Source organism: Nerophis lumbriciformis, linkage group LG02 (genome assembly GCF_033978685.3).
Source record: "Nerophis lumbriciformis linkage group LG02, RoL_Nlum_v2.1, whole genome shotgun sequence".
NCBI lineage: Eukaryota > Metazoa > Chordata > Actinopteri > Syngnathiformes > Syngnathidae > Nerophis > Nerophis lumbriciformis.
In genome coordinates this window covers 55297223-55312025 of record NC_084549.2, presented here as the reverse complement: position 1 = coordinate 55312025, position 14803 = coordinate 55297223, and the positions used below count along the sequence as shown (strand labels likewise).

The 14803-nt window shown below is 37.4% G+C and overlaps 1 protein-coding gene across 1 annotated transcript in view; it reads right to left on the bottom strand.

Annotated features, from left to right (window-relative positions):
• Positions 1–2738: 2738 nt before the first annotated feature.
• Positions 2739–14803, bottom strand: part of pcca (propionyl-CoA carboxylase subunit alpha) — a 41932-nt gene continuing 29867 nt past the window's right edge. Inside the window, exons 18-23 of the mRNA XM_061964916.1 lie at positions 11915–12017; positions 9096–9194; positions 4790–4843; positions 3353–3493; positions 3156–3233; positions 2739–3034 (exon numbers count right to left, since the gene is read on the bottom strand). Of these exons, the coding sequence (XP_061820900.1) occupies positions 2945–3034; positions 3156–3233; positions 3353–3493; positions 4790–4843; positions 9096–9194; positions 11915–12017 (565 nt within the window). The 3' untranslated portion in view covers positions 2739–2944. The remainder of the gene's footprint in view (positions 3035–3155; positions 3234–3352; positions 3494–4789; positions 4844–9095; positions 9195–11914; positions 12018–14803) is intronic.

The following is a 14803-nucleotide window of genomic DNA, read 5'->3' as shown; positions in this document are numbered from 1 at the left end:
AACAAATTGACAAAACTATTTCAAATAGCTGCAACATAATGTACATAAGTAACAAACAGCATAATAACAACACAGCTGTGAACCAAGGAAGTACTTTAACTTTAACTTTACATACACAAAGTCTAACCAGGCATTTTTTCTCTCAAGGAATTCTGAAATAAAATCATGTCTGAAGCCCAAAACATTCTACGCATTTCCCCAGTTCTATTTTAGAGATAAGGAAAGATTGCCCTGGCCAACTAGGATCCCTCTTTATGTTTGTGAACTTTATAGTCTATACATTTAGAGTGATGTGATAATCAAACATTCTAGAAGTCTAGAATAAAAGAGTATATAAGAGAATTGACAGAGTGTGTGTACCTTCAATGCTGAATGATGAGCAGAGGCAGAGTTTGGAGTGTCTTCTTTAGTTCGCTTTTCATGTTTATGTGCTCACTGTCCACTGTGTCCAGGAGCTTGGAAAATGTTTTCGTGCCATTTGCTGTTTGACGCCGGTATCATACTAATTAGCTGCCTGAAAGCGGGTGACTCCACTCTAGAAATAGCCTGCATGTCTTCTAGCACATACACTGCAATGGCTCCATCAATGTTGTCCTGGCCAGCAGTGCCTCGTTAAAATCCAGCCGCTGTTGCTTAGGAGGTGAAGTGTGTCTCTCTTAACTAGCTTCGTCGAAGCATGTTGCTTTTGTAGCTGTTTCAGCAGATTTGAATTGCTGTTTTGGGCAGTAGATGGGATCTTTGATCCAAGACACAACTTACATTTAACTAAAATGTTCTTTTCTTTGTGCTCGACAAAAGAAAAGTAGGAGCGCAAGACAAGAACTAAAACACTACACACGGGAAAACATCAAAAAACTCAAAATAAGTCACGCCGTGATGTGACAGGTCGTGACAGTACACCTACTTTGAGACAAGAGCTATAGCAGGGGTCACCAACCTTTTTGAAACCTAGAGCTACTTCTTCGGTACTGATTAATGCGAAGGGCTACCAGTTTCCATCCATCCATTTTCTACCGCTTATTCCCTTTGGGGTTGCGGGGGGCGCTGGAGCCTATCTCAGCTACAATCTTTTTATTGTCTACTGAGTTTCATTTTTTAATGATTTTTGCTGGTGGTCTGCTTCCGGATTTTTCAATGAAAAAAATGCGCCTTGGCTCAAAAAAGGTTGAAAAACACTGCCCTAAGGCAAAATTAAGTTTTGATTAGCAGCAGCACCATACGTCTTTGTGAATGGGTTAGTTCTACTCCCACAGCTGATACATCTTTCCCAGCATTGAGGTAGGTTAGTTGCAAATGTTGGTCAGAAATGTCATCTACAAAAAGTGGTTGGAAATTGGGGGTCATCAGATGCAACACATGGCAAAACGCAAAAAGAAAGGTGACGAACCACAACGACCCCAACATTTCTAATGAAATTAAAGTTTTCTGCAGAGCTTGCTTCTTCATCTAACAAGGCCCACTACTATGTTAGTGAAGCCTCATCTTGTGGGAGATTGAAGCTATCCCATGTATTAGCGTCATCATGTAATAACCATAACACTGGACAGCACAGAACATGTTTCAGGTACTGCTGGACTTGTGAACCAGCACTATCCACTTTAGCCGCCAGATGACAGTAGAGTGTTGACTATCTTAAAACATGTTTTGTGGCAATTCCAACTTTGACCACAGCGTCAGTTGCGATGTTTCAGCAGACTGCATTGCAAAATTATTAACCCCCCACCTTCCTCTCATGCGAGATCCATACATTAATGGGGCTATAAGAATCCCTTCTCGTATCAACCAATTTTGTTTTACCCTTTTCATATAAACTTTGGACATTATCTGTGAAATTAACACACAAGTATTGAACATATTGGATTGCACTGAATTGAAGTTGTCAATGTCGTCATTGTTTATTGTTCATAGGTGATCAATACAAATCTTTACCGAACGTGTAAAATATTAATTATACATAATTTCCTAATATTTCATTTTAAACATACCTGAACTGCATTTTTGTTGGTTGTGTCTTTTATGCACACACTCCCATAGCCAAATCTACTTCTGGTCACCAAAAGTAATCCCTCGTTTCTTGCTGTTTTTTGGTTCCAGGCCTGACTGTGGTCAATGAATTTCCACGCAGTAGAAAATATAAATTGTAGATGGAATATGTTTTTTATAGCTAGAGTATAACATTCCTGTTAACAGCTTTTTAAATATGATTTTTAACATTAAGAAAGCCCTTTAGACATTAAATAACACCCACATAGTCACCTTTACAAGCTGCTAAATTTGAAGCGTGATGTGGCAAGGGACAACGATAGCCCCTAACTTGTTACATACTGTAAGTAATATTTAAGACCTAAATGGGGCCACAAGTCCCCAGGCTCTGTTAAGTCTGTCTGAAGCACTGAATGTGCCAGTGCAGGTATTCTCTCGCACATGCCAATCGAGCTGCACCATGTTGGGGTGCACAAACAGCACTTTGCCAGTCCTTCATCTAACAGTTTGAGACCATTGAGTATGCCCATGTCGTGTTTTTACACAATACCATCTCTAGAGTTTTTCGAGAAGATGAAACACTAGCATTTTCAAATATGTCCATTTTGAGACCCAAGTATTTGTGCTACAAAAATACTTGCTATAATGTAATCAAATAATCACAGTTTCTTAATCCAGCAGAGAAAAATAGCTTGTGTAAAATGGCTCAAAGTTACTACTTAATGTGAGACAACACAGGTGAGGAAATATTCCTATTATAAAACTGGTGAAAATATTTTAATATGGTATTTCAATGACAAAAAAATGCATATCAAATCTTGAGTCATAGCCTCGAAATCAAGATTCACTGGAGTCTGACATTCCTCATTTATATTGTAACTACACTGAGGCACTGTTGGGGACATACATGTCTTCTGGAGGACACTTTGATTAGAGTCTTTTATCAGTTTTGATCAGTTTTTTAGTTGGACTTAGAAGCGGGATCCTCCAGCTCTACAAGTAGATCTCCTTCACCTACCGTCTCACCTGGCTTACAATGGACAGACTTTACCTGCAGTATCACAAAAGTGGACAACAGTTTAGCACACAAATAAAACAAGTTCTTTATATGCACTGATAATGATCTCCAGGTCAGTCAGCGATTAATATAATAATTAAATAGTTACACTGACCTTTGCTGGCTTTACGGCAGTCATACTGTTCTGCATTTTCATAGCTTCAATCACACAGATCTCCTGGCCTTCTGCAACCTACACGACCACAAAAACAGAACATGTGAACCAAGAAAATTGTATCCAACAATTGTGATACAGATCTGATTGGTGGGTGGGGCGGTTCTGTATCTGCCTACAGAGTGCACATGTTTTACCGTATCTCCAGGCTTAACAGAAACTGCGACCACCGTGCCAGGCATTGGTGAACGCAAAATGCTGCTGGTGTCTTCAGGAACTTTCTCTGGCATGTAAGAGTTCAACTCTGCAGCCAACTTGGAGAGAATGCGAAGCGTAAACTACAAAAAAACAAGGAGTACAACGCAGTGTGAGAAAGGAAAAAATATTTCTTGTACTGCATTTATGCTTACATGATAATTATAAATCCTGCCTCTCATTTGTATTTTTTTTAACCTGCTTTAGAATTATGATTAAATCTTAATCCAAACAAGAGGATATGAACATCCCATCAGTCGACATCCCAGTGAGAACAGACATTGAACAGTAAGTGATTGTTTTATTATGTTGATAGTTTGTGTTTCTTTTTTTGCACTTAGCAGTAGTACTACTTGCTGGATCTGCTTATCACTCAGCTTCTAAAACACGTTGCTCATCCTCTTTATATTCAGGCTCAAAACTGTTATATATAATATATAAATATAAATCATCATTTGTCCGAATGTAGTCGTTTTCTCACATGAAGTCTGCCATTAGTAGTTGTTGTTGAAGAAAATAGCCAACGTTGAGTTGTGTCTGTGACAGTAATGAGCCACTGTTTGCTTAAAACGACCAAATACGTAAATATTACATGTTATTATGAATGTGCCTGTTACTACATTACAAATATACTTACAATGTATATATAAAACATTTATGGATGTTTTTAAAGCTCTGAATAGGCTTAATAGGGCGAATCCCATTACCTCTATTGTTAGCCACCTTGTACTTGCCGTATGTTGCAAATTAGAATGCATCAAAAAAGAAAGACATGCGTGTTCTTTTCTCACATAAGGATTGTGAATGATAGACAAAATTCCCCCCAAAAATGCAGTTCCCCTTTAAAACACTTCATATATTTAAAACACAATGTAATTGTAACATTAAACTTCAATGGGTATACTCAATCTCAATGTTACTTTGACTATGATGAAGTTCACCTTTTCTGACTTATAAAATGTTAGAAAGTTGGATACTCATTTAAATTTCTTTACCCGTAAATCCATACACTATTCATTAAGTTTATTCTACACTTTGTCTGAAATAAACTTTTGGAGAAAGTAGATGTGGAGGGTTTTATTTACAATCTAAAAGGAACACCTCTACACACAAATCGTTTGCAGACGCAAAATTTAAACTTTGAATATTTATGGTATTTAATAAGGAATGCATTAGCATTAGTACTGTATGACAAATGTACTCTGTAGTCTACCAAGATTGACACAGTGTTCCAGAAAACAAGTAAGTCATATTCCAAATTCAAAAAATCTGACTAATGCATTGCAGCACTTCTTGATCACAAGACAACTCAATGTACCCCGACTCTACCAACCCATGAATAAATGTCATCATAACCAGAATAATCCAAGCAGCTTTACCGATGTGCCCAGATATTGCAGAACAATCTGTCCTGAAGCATCTCGGGATAGACACTAAAACAAAAGAAGAAAATATTAAATGTTTGTAAACACAGATGTAACAACTAGACATGCATTGTTGTTAAACCCTAGGAATGATAGAATCACCAGTCTTGGAGGACGTTCATTCAGTTGATAAATTTTGTAGAAATTAAGAAAATAACATACAGTACATGACACAAAACTACAGTCATTTCAAATGCCCACATTGTGGCTTTAAGAAACACGAAAATAAATCAATAAAATTAATTGTGGTAGTCAGAAAGAATTTCAGTTTTAGATAAAGCAGATTGAAAAAATAATGGAATTATGCAAACACTACAACCATTGGGGTCGTTAGGTCTATTTTAGGGGGGCTTAAGAAAATTTTAGCTCCCCTAAATAAAAATATTTTGATGTGATTTTTTTTATTTTAAATTATTTATTTACTTTACAAAAAAGTGCAGAAAAATTCCATATAAATATACAGGAATATGAGTTTAAATAAATAATTGTATAACCTGTAGTTATTCACAATGATTATAAATCATTTGAAGACCCTCTGTCAGCGCTTATTATCCAGTCCAATCCGTTACATCAGTAATGCCCACATTACTATACTAAAAAATCCAGTCCTACCTTGGCAAGGTTGAGCCAGACCGCAGTCGCACTTCCTGCACTGTTTATGGAAGTAAACTCGGAAGTAGACATGCTTCAATTGTAGTCGTCTCGGTACTGGCGCATTTGTTGCAATTTAAAAGATTTTGTGCAATCAAAGTCAAGATTTTCTGAACCGCAGAGAAGATTATGAAAGAAGATGTCTCCCGCAGTTTTGGGGACATTTGCCTCGATGTCTGAGCGTGTTGGCAGCAGTGGTGGAACATTGATTGACGTGAGTTCCTAAAACATTATTTTCGTCTGTTTCTGCTACGTTGTCAATTATTTATTTTGTATCCGTCTATTTCGGTGAATGATGATGCTTATGATTAGAGTCATCGTTATTTGCCATTATGTGACCGAAGCGCGGCAGAGTTCACACTGAAGTCTTATCATTGCATAATATGTATAATATAATAAGTAATATAAAACTCATAATAATGTTTATAATATTGCTGACAAAAAACGTCCATAATGTATGATAAGCAAATCACACTACTACAGCTTCGCAGTATAAGTGTGCTACTTAAACTTCATTCATGTAATTTTTTTAGCCTTAGTGTTATTTTAGAGTAGTGTTTTGAGAGCTCTGAAGACTGGATGCACTGACAGACTCATAGTCAAAAAGGTGGAATTCTATGGGTGGTTTTTTTTTGTCTTCACTTTTATCGTTTTCACCATGAATGGCAGGTTATTGTGATAGTCCCTACTGGCCAGGTGTGGCACCTGTGGTCTAAATGCCTTAAATGGCCATTACATTGATAACAGGAAACTAACAGTATTGCTTTTCAACCATTTCAATTTCTTCAGTATTTGCTGTGTAATTCCAACACAGTGCCCACAATATCTTCCCTTCTGCAACAATCTTGCAATTGCAAACATTTTGAATCCAAGAGGTTGTGTACAGACAACATATCTTTGGGTGGACATCCAGCCCCTGTTTTCCAGGCAAGAAAGTTTCTTTCGACCAGAACCTCCTCTGTTTACAGGTCAACTCTGCATTGCTGTGCAAGTTGGTTTACACTGCAATCATTTGTGCAATGTTTCCCTGTTTGGCAGTTGCCTGCTAGCTTTTTCATGCAACAACACTGTTCTTATGTGTTTGGGCCATCTCATGCTTACTAAAAATGACTGAAGCTTTCTTACACTTCCACTTTTAACCATTTAGATGTATTCAGAGTTGTGAAATTCTAATACAGTGCCAAAAAGTTGTGAGCAAAAAAATATTGTAAGAGACATGGACTTAGTGAGTGACAAACAGTACTCTTCATCAATCTTGTTCCAACTTTCTCTGATTGCAGTTGTCAGATGAGCTTTGCAGGTTGGAGTTTTTCCACCACAGATTTTCAATTGGAATGAGATGCGGACTATTTGTAGGCCAAACAATGACTTATGTATCTTTCTTCAATGAAAGGTTTTACAGTTGTTGCATTATCATCTTGAAAAATGATGTCATCAACCCCAAACATCCTTTCGATTGATGGAATAAGAAAAGTGTCCAACATGTCAATGTAAACTTGCGCATTTATTCAACAATTGAAATGACAGCCATTTTCCCAGTGCCATTACCTGACATGAAACTCCATACCATCAATGACTGGAAATATGCATGATTTTTTTCAGGCAGTCGTCTTCATAGATCTAATTGGAACGGCACCAAACAAAAGTTCCAGCATCATCACCTTGCCCAATGCAGATTTGCGATTTATTACTGAATATGACTTTCATCCAGTCATGCATAGTCTCGATGACTTTTCCTTAGGCCATTGTAACCTTGTTTTTTTCTGTGTAGATTTGAATAACGGCTTTCCTTTAGTTTTTCTGTATTCAAATCCCATTTCTTTTAAGCGTTTTCTAACGGTTCGGTAACAGACAGTAGCTACTGTATATGCACATGGACACAAGAAATCGCATTAAAAGCCTAACCGGTATAAAAATGCTTCATGTACACACGGCATTTTAAATATTTTGACCCGAGCACACACGTTCGGATCAAAACAGGTGGTTTATGTCATTCAGATTGGAGCGCATGAAAACAAATCTTCTGAAATTTGGGTTGAGATTATCCTTACTGCGTATGTCTTTGACGTCAGCTAAATTTTGGTGGTAGAGGCGGGGACTAAATTTAATAGTCTCGGAATAAAGCGATTGTCTTACTCTTGCTGCTGTCTCCCCTCCATTAGACAAGTACAGACGTGGCGTTATATGCTTTTAAGATTGTTGCTCTAAAACAGAGACTGGCAAAAACAAAAAGTATAGTCTGGAGTTATCGTGTGTCGATATAACAATAAAAGGAGGGATCCAGTTGTCGTCTCTCATGGTCTTACAGCTACTTCAAGTGCTAACTGCTAGCCTCAAGCACGTACACAGAATGTTGTAACATGAAGACGCGCGTCAATCCATACATATCACAACATGAAGGGCACAGAACAGCTACACTTCAAATAGAAAGATAAAACAAAAGTAGTGAAAACAAGGAAAAGTAAATAAATAATGTGACAACGTCGGACAAGCAAAAATGCACAAAGTCATGTTTGTTTACAGCGGTTGTCAATGCTTCTTCTTCTTCAGCACCTGCAGTGAGCGAACTCATCCAAAAAATGGCGCCATAGCACAAACAATAACACACCTTTACATTTATGTTATGTTCTGTGCATGTCAAAATCAAGTATTCCGATTTGAGGTGTGATGCATGAAAACGCACATAATAATCGGATATTTTTTCAGGGTCCATGTACACAGGAACATTATAATCCCATTTATGATCAGATTAAATACATTTTGCCTATGTTCCCGTGGCTAGTGACTCCGGTTTACACCCTTTTGTACTTCATTTGTTTTGTTAAAAATTTCTTTTTTCGAGGCATATTGCTTTACGTTTTCTGCCTTGACACTCTGATGTATTTCTTGGTCTACCGGTATGCTTGCCTTTTATAACCCTTCCATGTTGTTTGTTTTTGGTCCAGATTTTAGACACAGCTGACTTAACAATCAACATCTTTCGCAACATTGCGTGATGATTTACCTTTTTGAAGAAGTTTGTTAATCCTCTCATTTGTTTCAATTGACATCTCTCGTGTTTGAGTCATGTCAATCCATATGGTGCAACAGCTCTCCAAGGTGAGAGCACTCCTTTTTAACTGCAGACTAATTAACAGTTTTAATCTAATGCAGATGTTGGCTTTGAAAATGAAAATTTACACGGTAATTCCATATTTTTTTCTCTAAATTGTGGGATTCTATAATTGTTTCACTCTGCTAAATCTAAAAATGAAACTGTAACTGACTACAACAATTCATATTATTGATTTATTTTAATGTTTTTTAAAGCCAAAAACATTAACATTAGTTCTGCTATGTCTGTTATCAGCTTTTTTTCAACAAAATTAATCAACTGGAAGAACATCCTCAAAGAATTGTGATTTTATTTTTTTTTGCCTGGGGTTGTAGATGACCACATAGTCTTCCACAAAGAATTCTCCAATTGTTTGACAGTACGTGGAAAACATAATAGTTGTTCAATGACGAACCTCAAATGTATTACCACCTGCACAATCTGCTGATTTGAATTACAAATCTGCCATGACAAAGATAATGCCTAATTAACTGATAGTGTCAATCTGTGTAATACCTGCAACATTCTGTGTATGCCGTTGATGGTGAGTGGTAACAGTGGGGAAGCCAAGTTCCACTGTCCCTGGACATCCACACGTACTCCATCCACTTGCACCTATAAAAAAAGAAGCTAATTGTGATACTGTGGTAAGTTAGGCAGTGACAACAATGGTGGTGATGAAGGTATTTGGTGATTAATGCCTCAAGTTATACCATTGCAAATAATGTTCGTGAGCAGTGTATGTAGGGAGAAAGTCATTCAAAAAGGCAGAAAAAGAAACATGAAATAAAGGTTATGAGTTGATTTGTGTATAAGGTCAGATTTTTCTACAGGTTTGCACACATGCCAGAAGAAATTTTTGGTCCACACACCAACAAGAATTATCTTTAAACAAGGGATGGTCCAATACTAGCCAAATTTTGCTGAACTAGATATCGATTTAAAAAATCCCAGCAGGCACAACACACTGAAACAACATTGAGAACTTGTTGAATTATGTCCTAACGTTGAGCAACTCAAACTTAACATTGTAACAACATGCTTTTTGACTACGTTTAACCAATGTTGCTTTCTGATGTTGATTTGACCATTGAAATTTGGTCATTTCAACAACATAGATCTAACGTTTTTTTTTTTTTTTTATTCATTTATTTCAGGCAATGACATAAAAAAAAAGTACAAGGTAGACAACACGTAATGATATAAATTAATATAATGCAAAAGGTAATGTACAGTATGTAAGCATGAAGCAACATTAGACATCAATTTACAAATACAACAATTTTGTAACATTGTTTCGAAATCAGTTTTAGAGGACATGTATGTACTGTATAACCAACGTTGTATCAAGGTCTTGTGCATGCTGGTACAGTAAATAACCCTTTGTTCCGAAAACCCAAACTATCCCATAAATGCTCAATTAACGTTGCGCGACATTCCGTAAACAGTGACTGCAACGGTGTGGCATTATGTTTACCAGTTCTAATTGCAAAGGGCTTCATACCCCTTATAAAACGAAGTAAAATATTACATTATTTCACAACCTTTAACATACAGTATATCAGCAACCTATCATTTCAAACAGGAAAATTCTCAATCAAAATGAAAATAGCAAAAGTTGCACCAATTCTTAAGACTGGAGACAAACGGCAATTACACACGTTTCTTTACTTCCACAGTTTTCTAAAATTATTGAAAAATTATTTATAACAGATTAGACACATTCATAAACAAAAGTGGAACACTTAGGGATAACCAATACAGAGCAAACATCTCAACATCAATTGCATTAATGAAAATAACAGAGAAATTAACCAATGCAATAGATGGTAAAGAGTGTACAGTAGTATTTATGAATCTAACTAAAGTATTTGACACAATGAATCATAATTAATCAACAAACTAGAATGATATGGCATCAGAAGATTGGTATTGAACTTGCTAAGAAGCTATTTAAGCAACATATGTGAAGGTAGGTGAAAGAATGTCAACAGAACTAAACATATCTTGTGGTATACCACAAGGATCAATACCGGGACCAAACTTATTCAATCTATATATACACAAAAGTTGTAAAGTTACAAATGACTTAAAGTTAGTATTATTTGCGGATGGCACAACTGTGTTTTGTTCAGAAGAAAATACTCCGAAGCTAATACAAATAAACGAAATGAAAAAATTAAAGAGATGGTTAAAACAGACTCTCTGAATCTCAGTAAAACCAAACTAATGCTTTTCAGTAACAGTAGAAGAGAAAGTCAAACAAATATAAATAGACGCAGCAGATATTGAAAGAGTAAAATAAACCAAATTTTGGAGTGTAATAAAAGGCAATAAAATGAACTGGAAATCGCATATAAGAAATATAAAACACAAGGTGGCAAGGAATTTCTGGACCAAAAATCACTGCACACTTTTTACTGCTCGCTAGTGTTACCATATTTGAGTTATTGTGTAGAAATGATTACTAAAGTACACTTCATTCACTAAACATGTTACAAAAAAGATCAGTTAAATAAAACATAATGTGGGTTCTGGAAAACATACACACCTCCAAAATACTGGAACTCAATGATTTGGTACATTTGCAAACAGCTAAAAGTATGCACAACTATAACCTGCTACCCAATAACAATTTTTTTTTTTTTAAAAAGGACAAATATAACCTCAGAGGAAAATCTAATGAAACATTTGTATACACATAAAACCTTTAGCATCAATATGTGGAATGAAATTATGGAACGGATTATGCAAAGATATCAATGTACTAATATGATCTAGTTTGAGAGGCTGGAGGAATTCAAGTACCTCGGGGTCTTGCTCACGAGTCAGGGAAGAGTGGATCGTGATGTGGACCCTGCATCGATCCGTCATAGTGAAAAAGGAGCTGAGCAGGAAGGTAAAGCTCTAAATATACCTGTCGATATACGTTCCCATCCTAATCTATGGTCATGAGTTTTGGGTTGTGACAGAAAGGACAAGATCACGTGCACAGCGGACAAAATTTGTTTCCTCGTCAGGTAGCGGGGCTCCTTTAGAGATAGGGTGAAAAGCTTTGTCATTTGGAGGTAGCTCAGAGTAAGGCTGCTGTGGAGGTGTATAGTGCGTGTCAGGTATAAGGCCAAGAAGAAGACCCAGGACACGTTGGAGAGACGATGTCACCGATCTGGCCTGGGAAAACTCGGGAGGAGCGGCACAAAGTAGCAGACAGAGGGAAGTCTGGGCTTCTCTGCTTAGGCTGCTGCGCCCGCGACCCGACTCCGGCTAAGCGTAAGAAGATGGATGGATGGAACAATATTCTAAAAATTAGGCGGCTAAAATTACAATATGCTTACCGTATATATGTCTCCTGATTTATTAACTTCCAGGTCATGCCATCGGTCTCCTAGCTGTGCACAAAGCTCCCAGCAGGTACACTCTACTGGTATTGAGGGCACCCTGCAAATAAAACACATTTATATTTTAAGAAAACTCAGTCAAGCATTAATGTTTTAACAAGGAGACCAATGCTCTGTTTAGCATCTTCCATACTGAGTTTTTTGGTTTCGCGGCTTGCCGCTTGGATCAGCTGTCCATTTCATTTACACATGCGGTTTGGGCAATGTGTCAGCAACTTAAGGGTTCCAGGTTTGATTCCAGCTTCAGTCATCCTAGTCACGGCTGTTGCGTCTAAGGCCAGACACTTCACCCACCTCGCTCCCAGTGGAACTGACATTGGTGTAATATTGTGCAGGACTCCCTTAAAAGAGATTTTAAATCTCAAATGGGACTTTCCTGGGTAAATAAAGGTGAAACAAAAAAGCGTTGCCAGACATTACAGGAATTTGAAGTGATTTTTGCACGGCAGATAGGTTCATTGTGTTAAATGTTTTAATCAAACTGACCCAATACAACTTTAATTTTGACAGCCCTAATTGAAATATAGCTGAGCAAAGGTGTAAAAAGAAACAACAAACCATCCAAGAAATTTAGCAAGATGTCCACAGCTGAAGCACTCAAGACTGCCAAGAAAAGACTCACGCCTTACCGACCCGCCTGAAGATATACACAAGAGAAATAGAGGTCAGGAGAATAAACACGATGTTCTCCAAGAACACAGCTATAATCTCGTATAAGAGGCCTCATATACCACCAACACCCAGAGGCAGGCACATATACAATCCCTGGAAGAAATTATGGAGTCACCAGTCTTGGAGGATGTTTATTCAGTTTCTTAATCTTAGAGAAAAAAAAACCAAAACAATGACAGACATGACACAAAAGTATAGTCATTTCAAACGGCAACTTTCTGGCTTTAAGAAACACTTGAAGAAATCAACGAAATAAATTGCGGTAGTCAGTAACAGTTCATTTTTCAGATCCAGTAGACTTTTAGCAAATTATGGAATCACTCAATTCTGAAGAAAAACTAATGAAATCCATCCATCCATCCATTTTCTACCGCTTATTCCCTTTGGGGTCGCGGGGGGCGCTGGAGCCTATCTCAGCTACAATCGGGCGGAAGGCGGGGTACACCCTGGACAAGTCGCCACCTCATCGCAGGACTAATGAAATCATTAAAAGCAAACAAAAAAACACTTCCTACACATCACTAGTATTTTGTTGCACCACCACTGGCTTTTATAACAGCTTGCCGTCTCTGAGACATAGACTTACGAGTGACAAACAGTACTCTTCATTAATCTTTTTCCAACTTTCTCTGATTGCAATTGTCAGATGAGCTTTGCAGGTTGGAGTCTTGTCATGGACAATTTTCTCCAATTTCAACACAGATTTTCAATTGGATTCTGATCCGGACTATTTGCAGGCCAAACCATGACTTATGTATCTTTCTTCAAGGAAAGGTTTCAAAGTTTTTGCTCTATTGTTAGGTTAAATTATGATGATGTCATCATCCCCAAACATTATTTCCATTGATTAAATGAGAAAAGTGTATTTATTGAAGATGTAACGTCAGCCATCTCCTAGTGCCATTACCTGACATGCAGCTCTATATAATCAATTACTGTAGAAATGCGCATATTTTCTTTAGGCAGTCTTCATAAATCTCATTGGATGGGCACCAAGCAAAAGTTGCAGCGTCATCACCTCGCTAAATGCTGATTCAAATGAAAAACCAAAAAACTCAGTATGGAAGACGTTAATGTTACAAATGTTGTTAGAATGTTGGATACTCTTATTAAACAAAGCCAACGTGTCAAATCATAAGGTTCATGCATTCGGGCGTGAGCTTGCACGCAGTTTTGGATGCTTCTGAAAGCTGTTTTGGAGTCTTTTTTAACAGCGGGGCAACGGCAACAAATCTACTGTACATATGTTGTTATTCTCGTACTGCGTACGACACCATGATGGCCTCCTCGCCCTCTGTTGAGCCGACTCAGGCAAGACTGCTGCCTGAAGTTGTACCTAATGTTGTGACCGATGAATCTAAGAAGTTTATTTTAGACCATCTCTGTGATTCTGATTTGTGACACATGCAAAAAAAGATGCACTTTTGAAGCAAGGTTTTTCAGGCAAAGTGTATTAATTTACTATTACTAAGAGTGCGCTATACCATGTTTCCCATTTGTATGTACTGTATGCTTGATTACCTCGCACAAGATACTGTTGTCTTTCATTGGCACTCCAGCCTTTGCTGCTAACCTTTACTTTTTCCACAGTTTTCTTCAAAGCGATGCAAATGCTTCCCGCATTTTTGTCGAGTGGTGCGTCCCAATGCCGCACAACACAGCATGTTTACACAGCGAAAATTCTTCAATTAAAAGAACATGGCACACTGCATTCATGGGAGGGGCTTTTGACCAATCATTAAGGAGATCGTCAGAAACTGAGTTGTCCATACTCTCTCTCGGCTCTGGATGGAACTACATTACAGAAGATAGTGAGAGGGCATTAGCAGGAAATTAACAAGTAAATTGATAAGGAACTTATTAAACTACTAATCTATAAATTTCTATTTAAATATTATGCCATTGTTAAACTGGCAATAGCACTCACCATAAATAAATTGATAAACGTTCCCTTAATTCATGTGGTCAGTATGGGCCGATCTCACTTATGGATGATCGGTATCTGAATCGGCAGCATAAAACCTAGATTTTTTTTCTCCAAAATTGCTCAGTTAAAGTTTTAATTGAAATATTCCAGAAAATACTTGGAAACGTATCAGAAAGTGTTGCCCCTATGCAATCCTCGTTAGGAACAAGACTTGACTGAACAAAGAG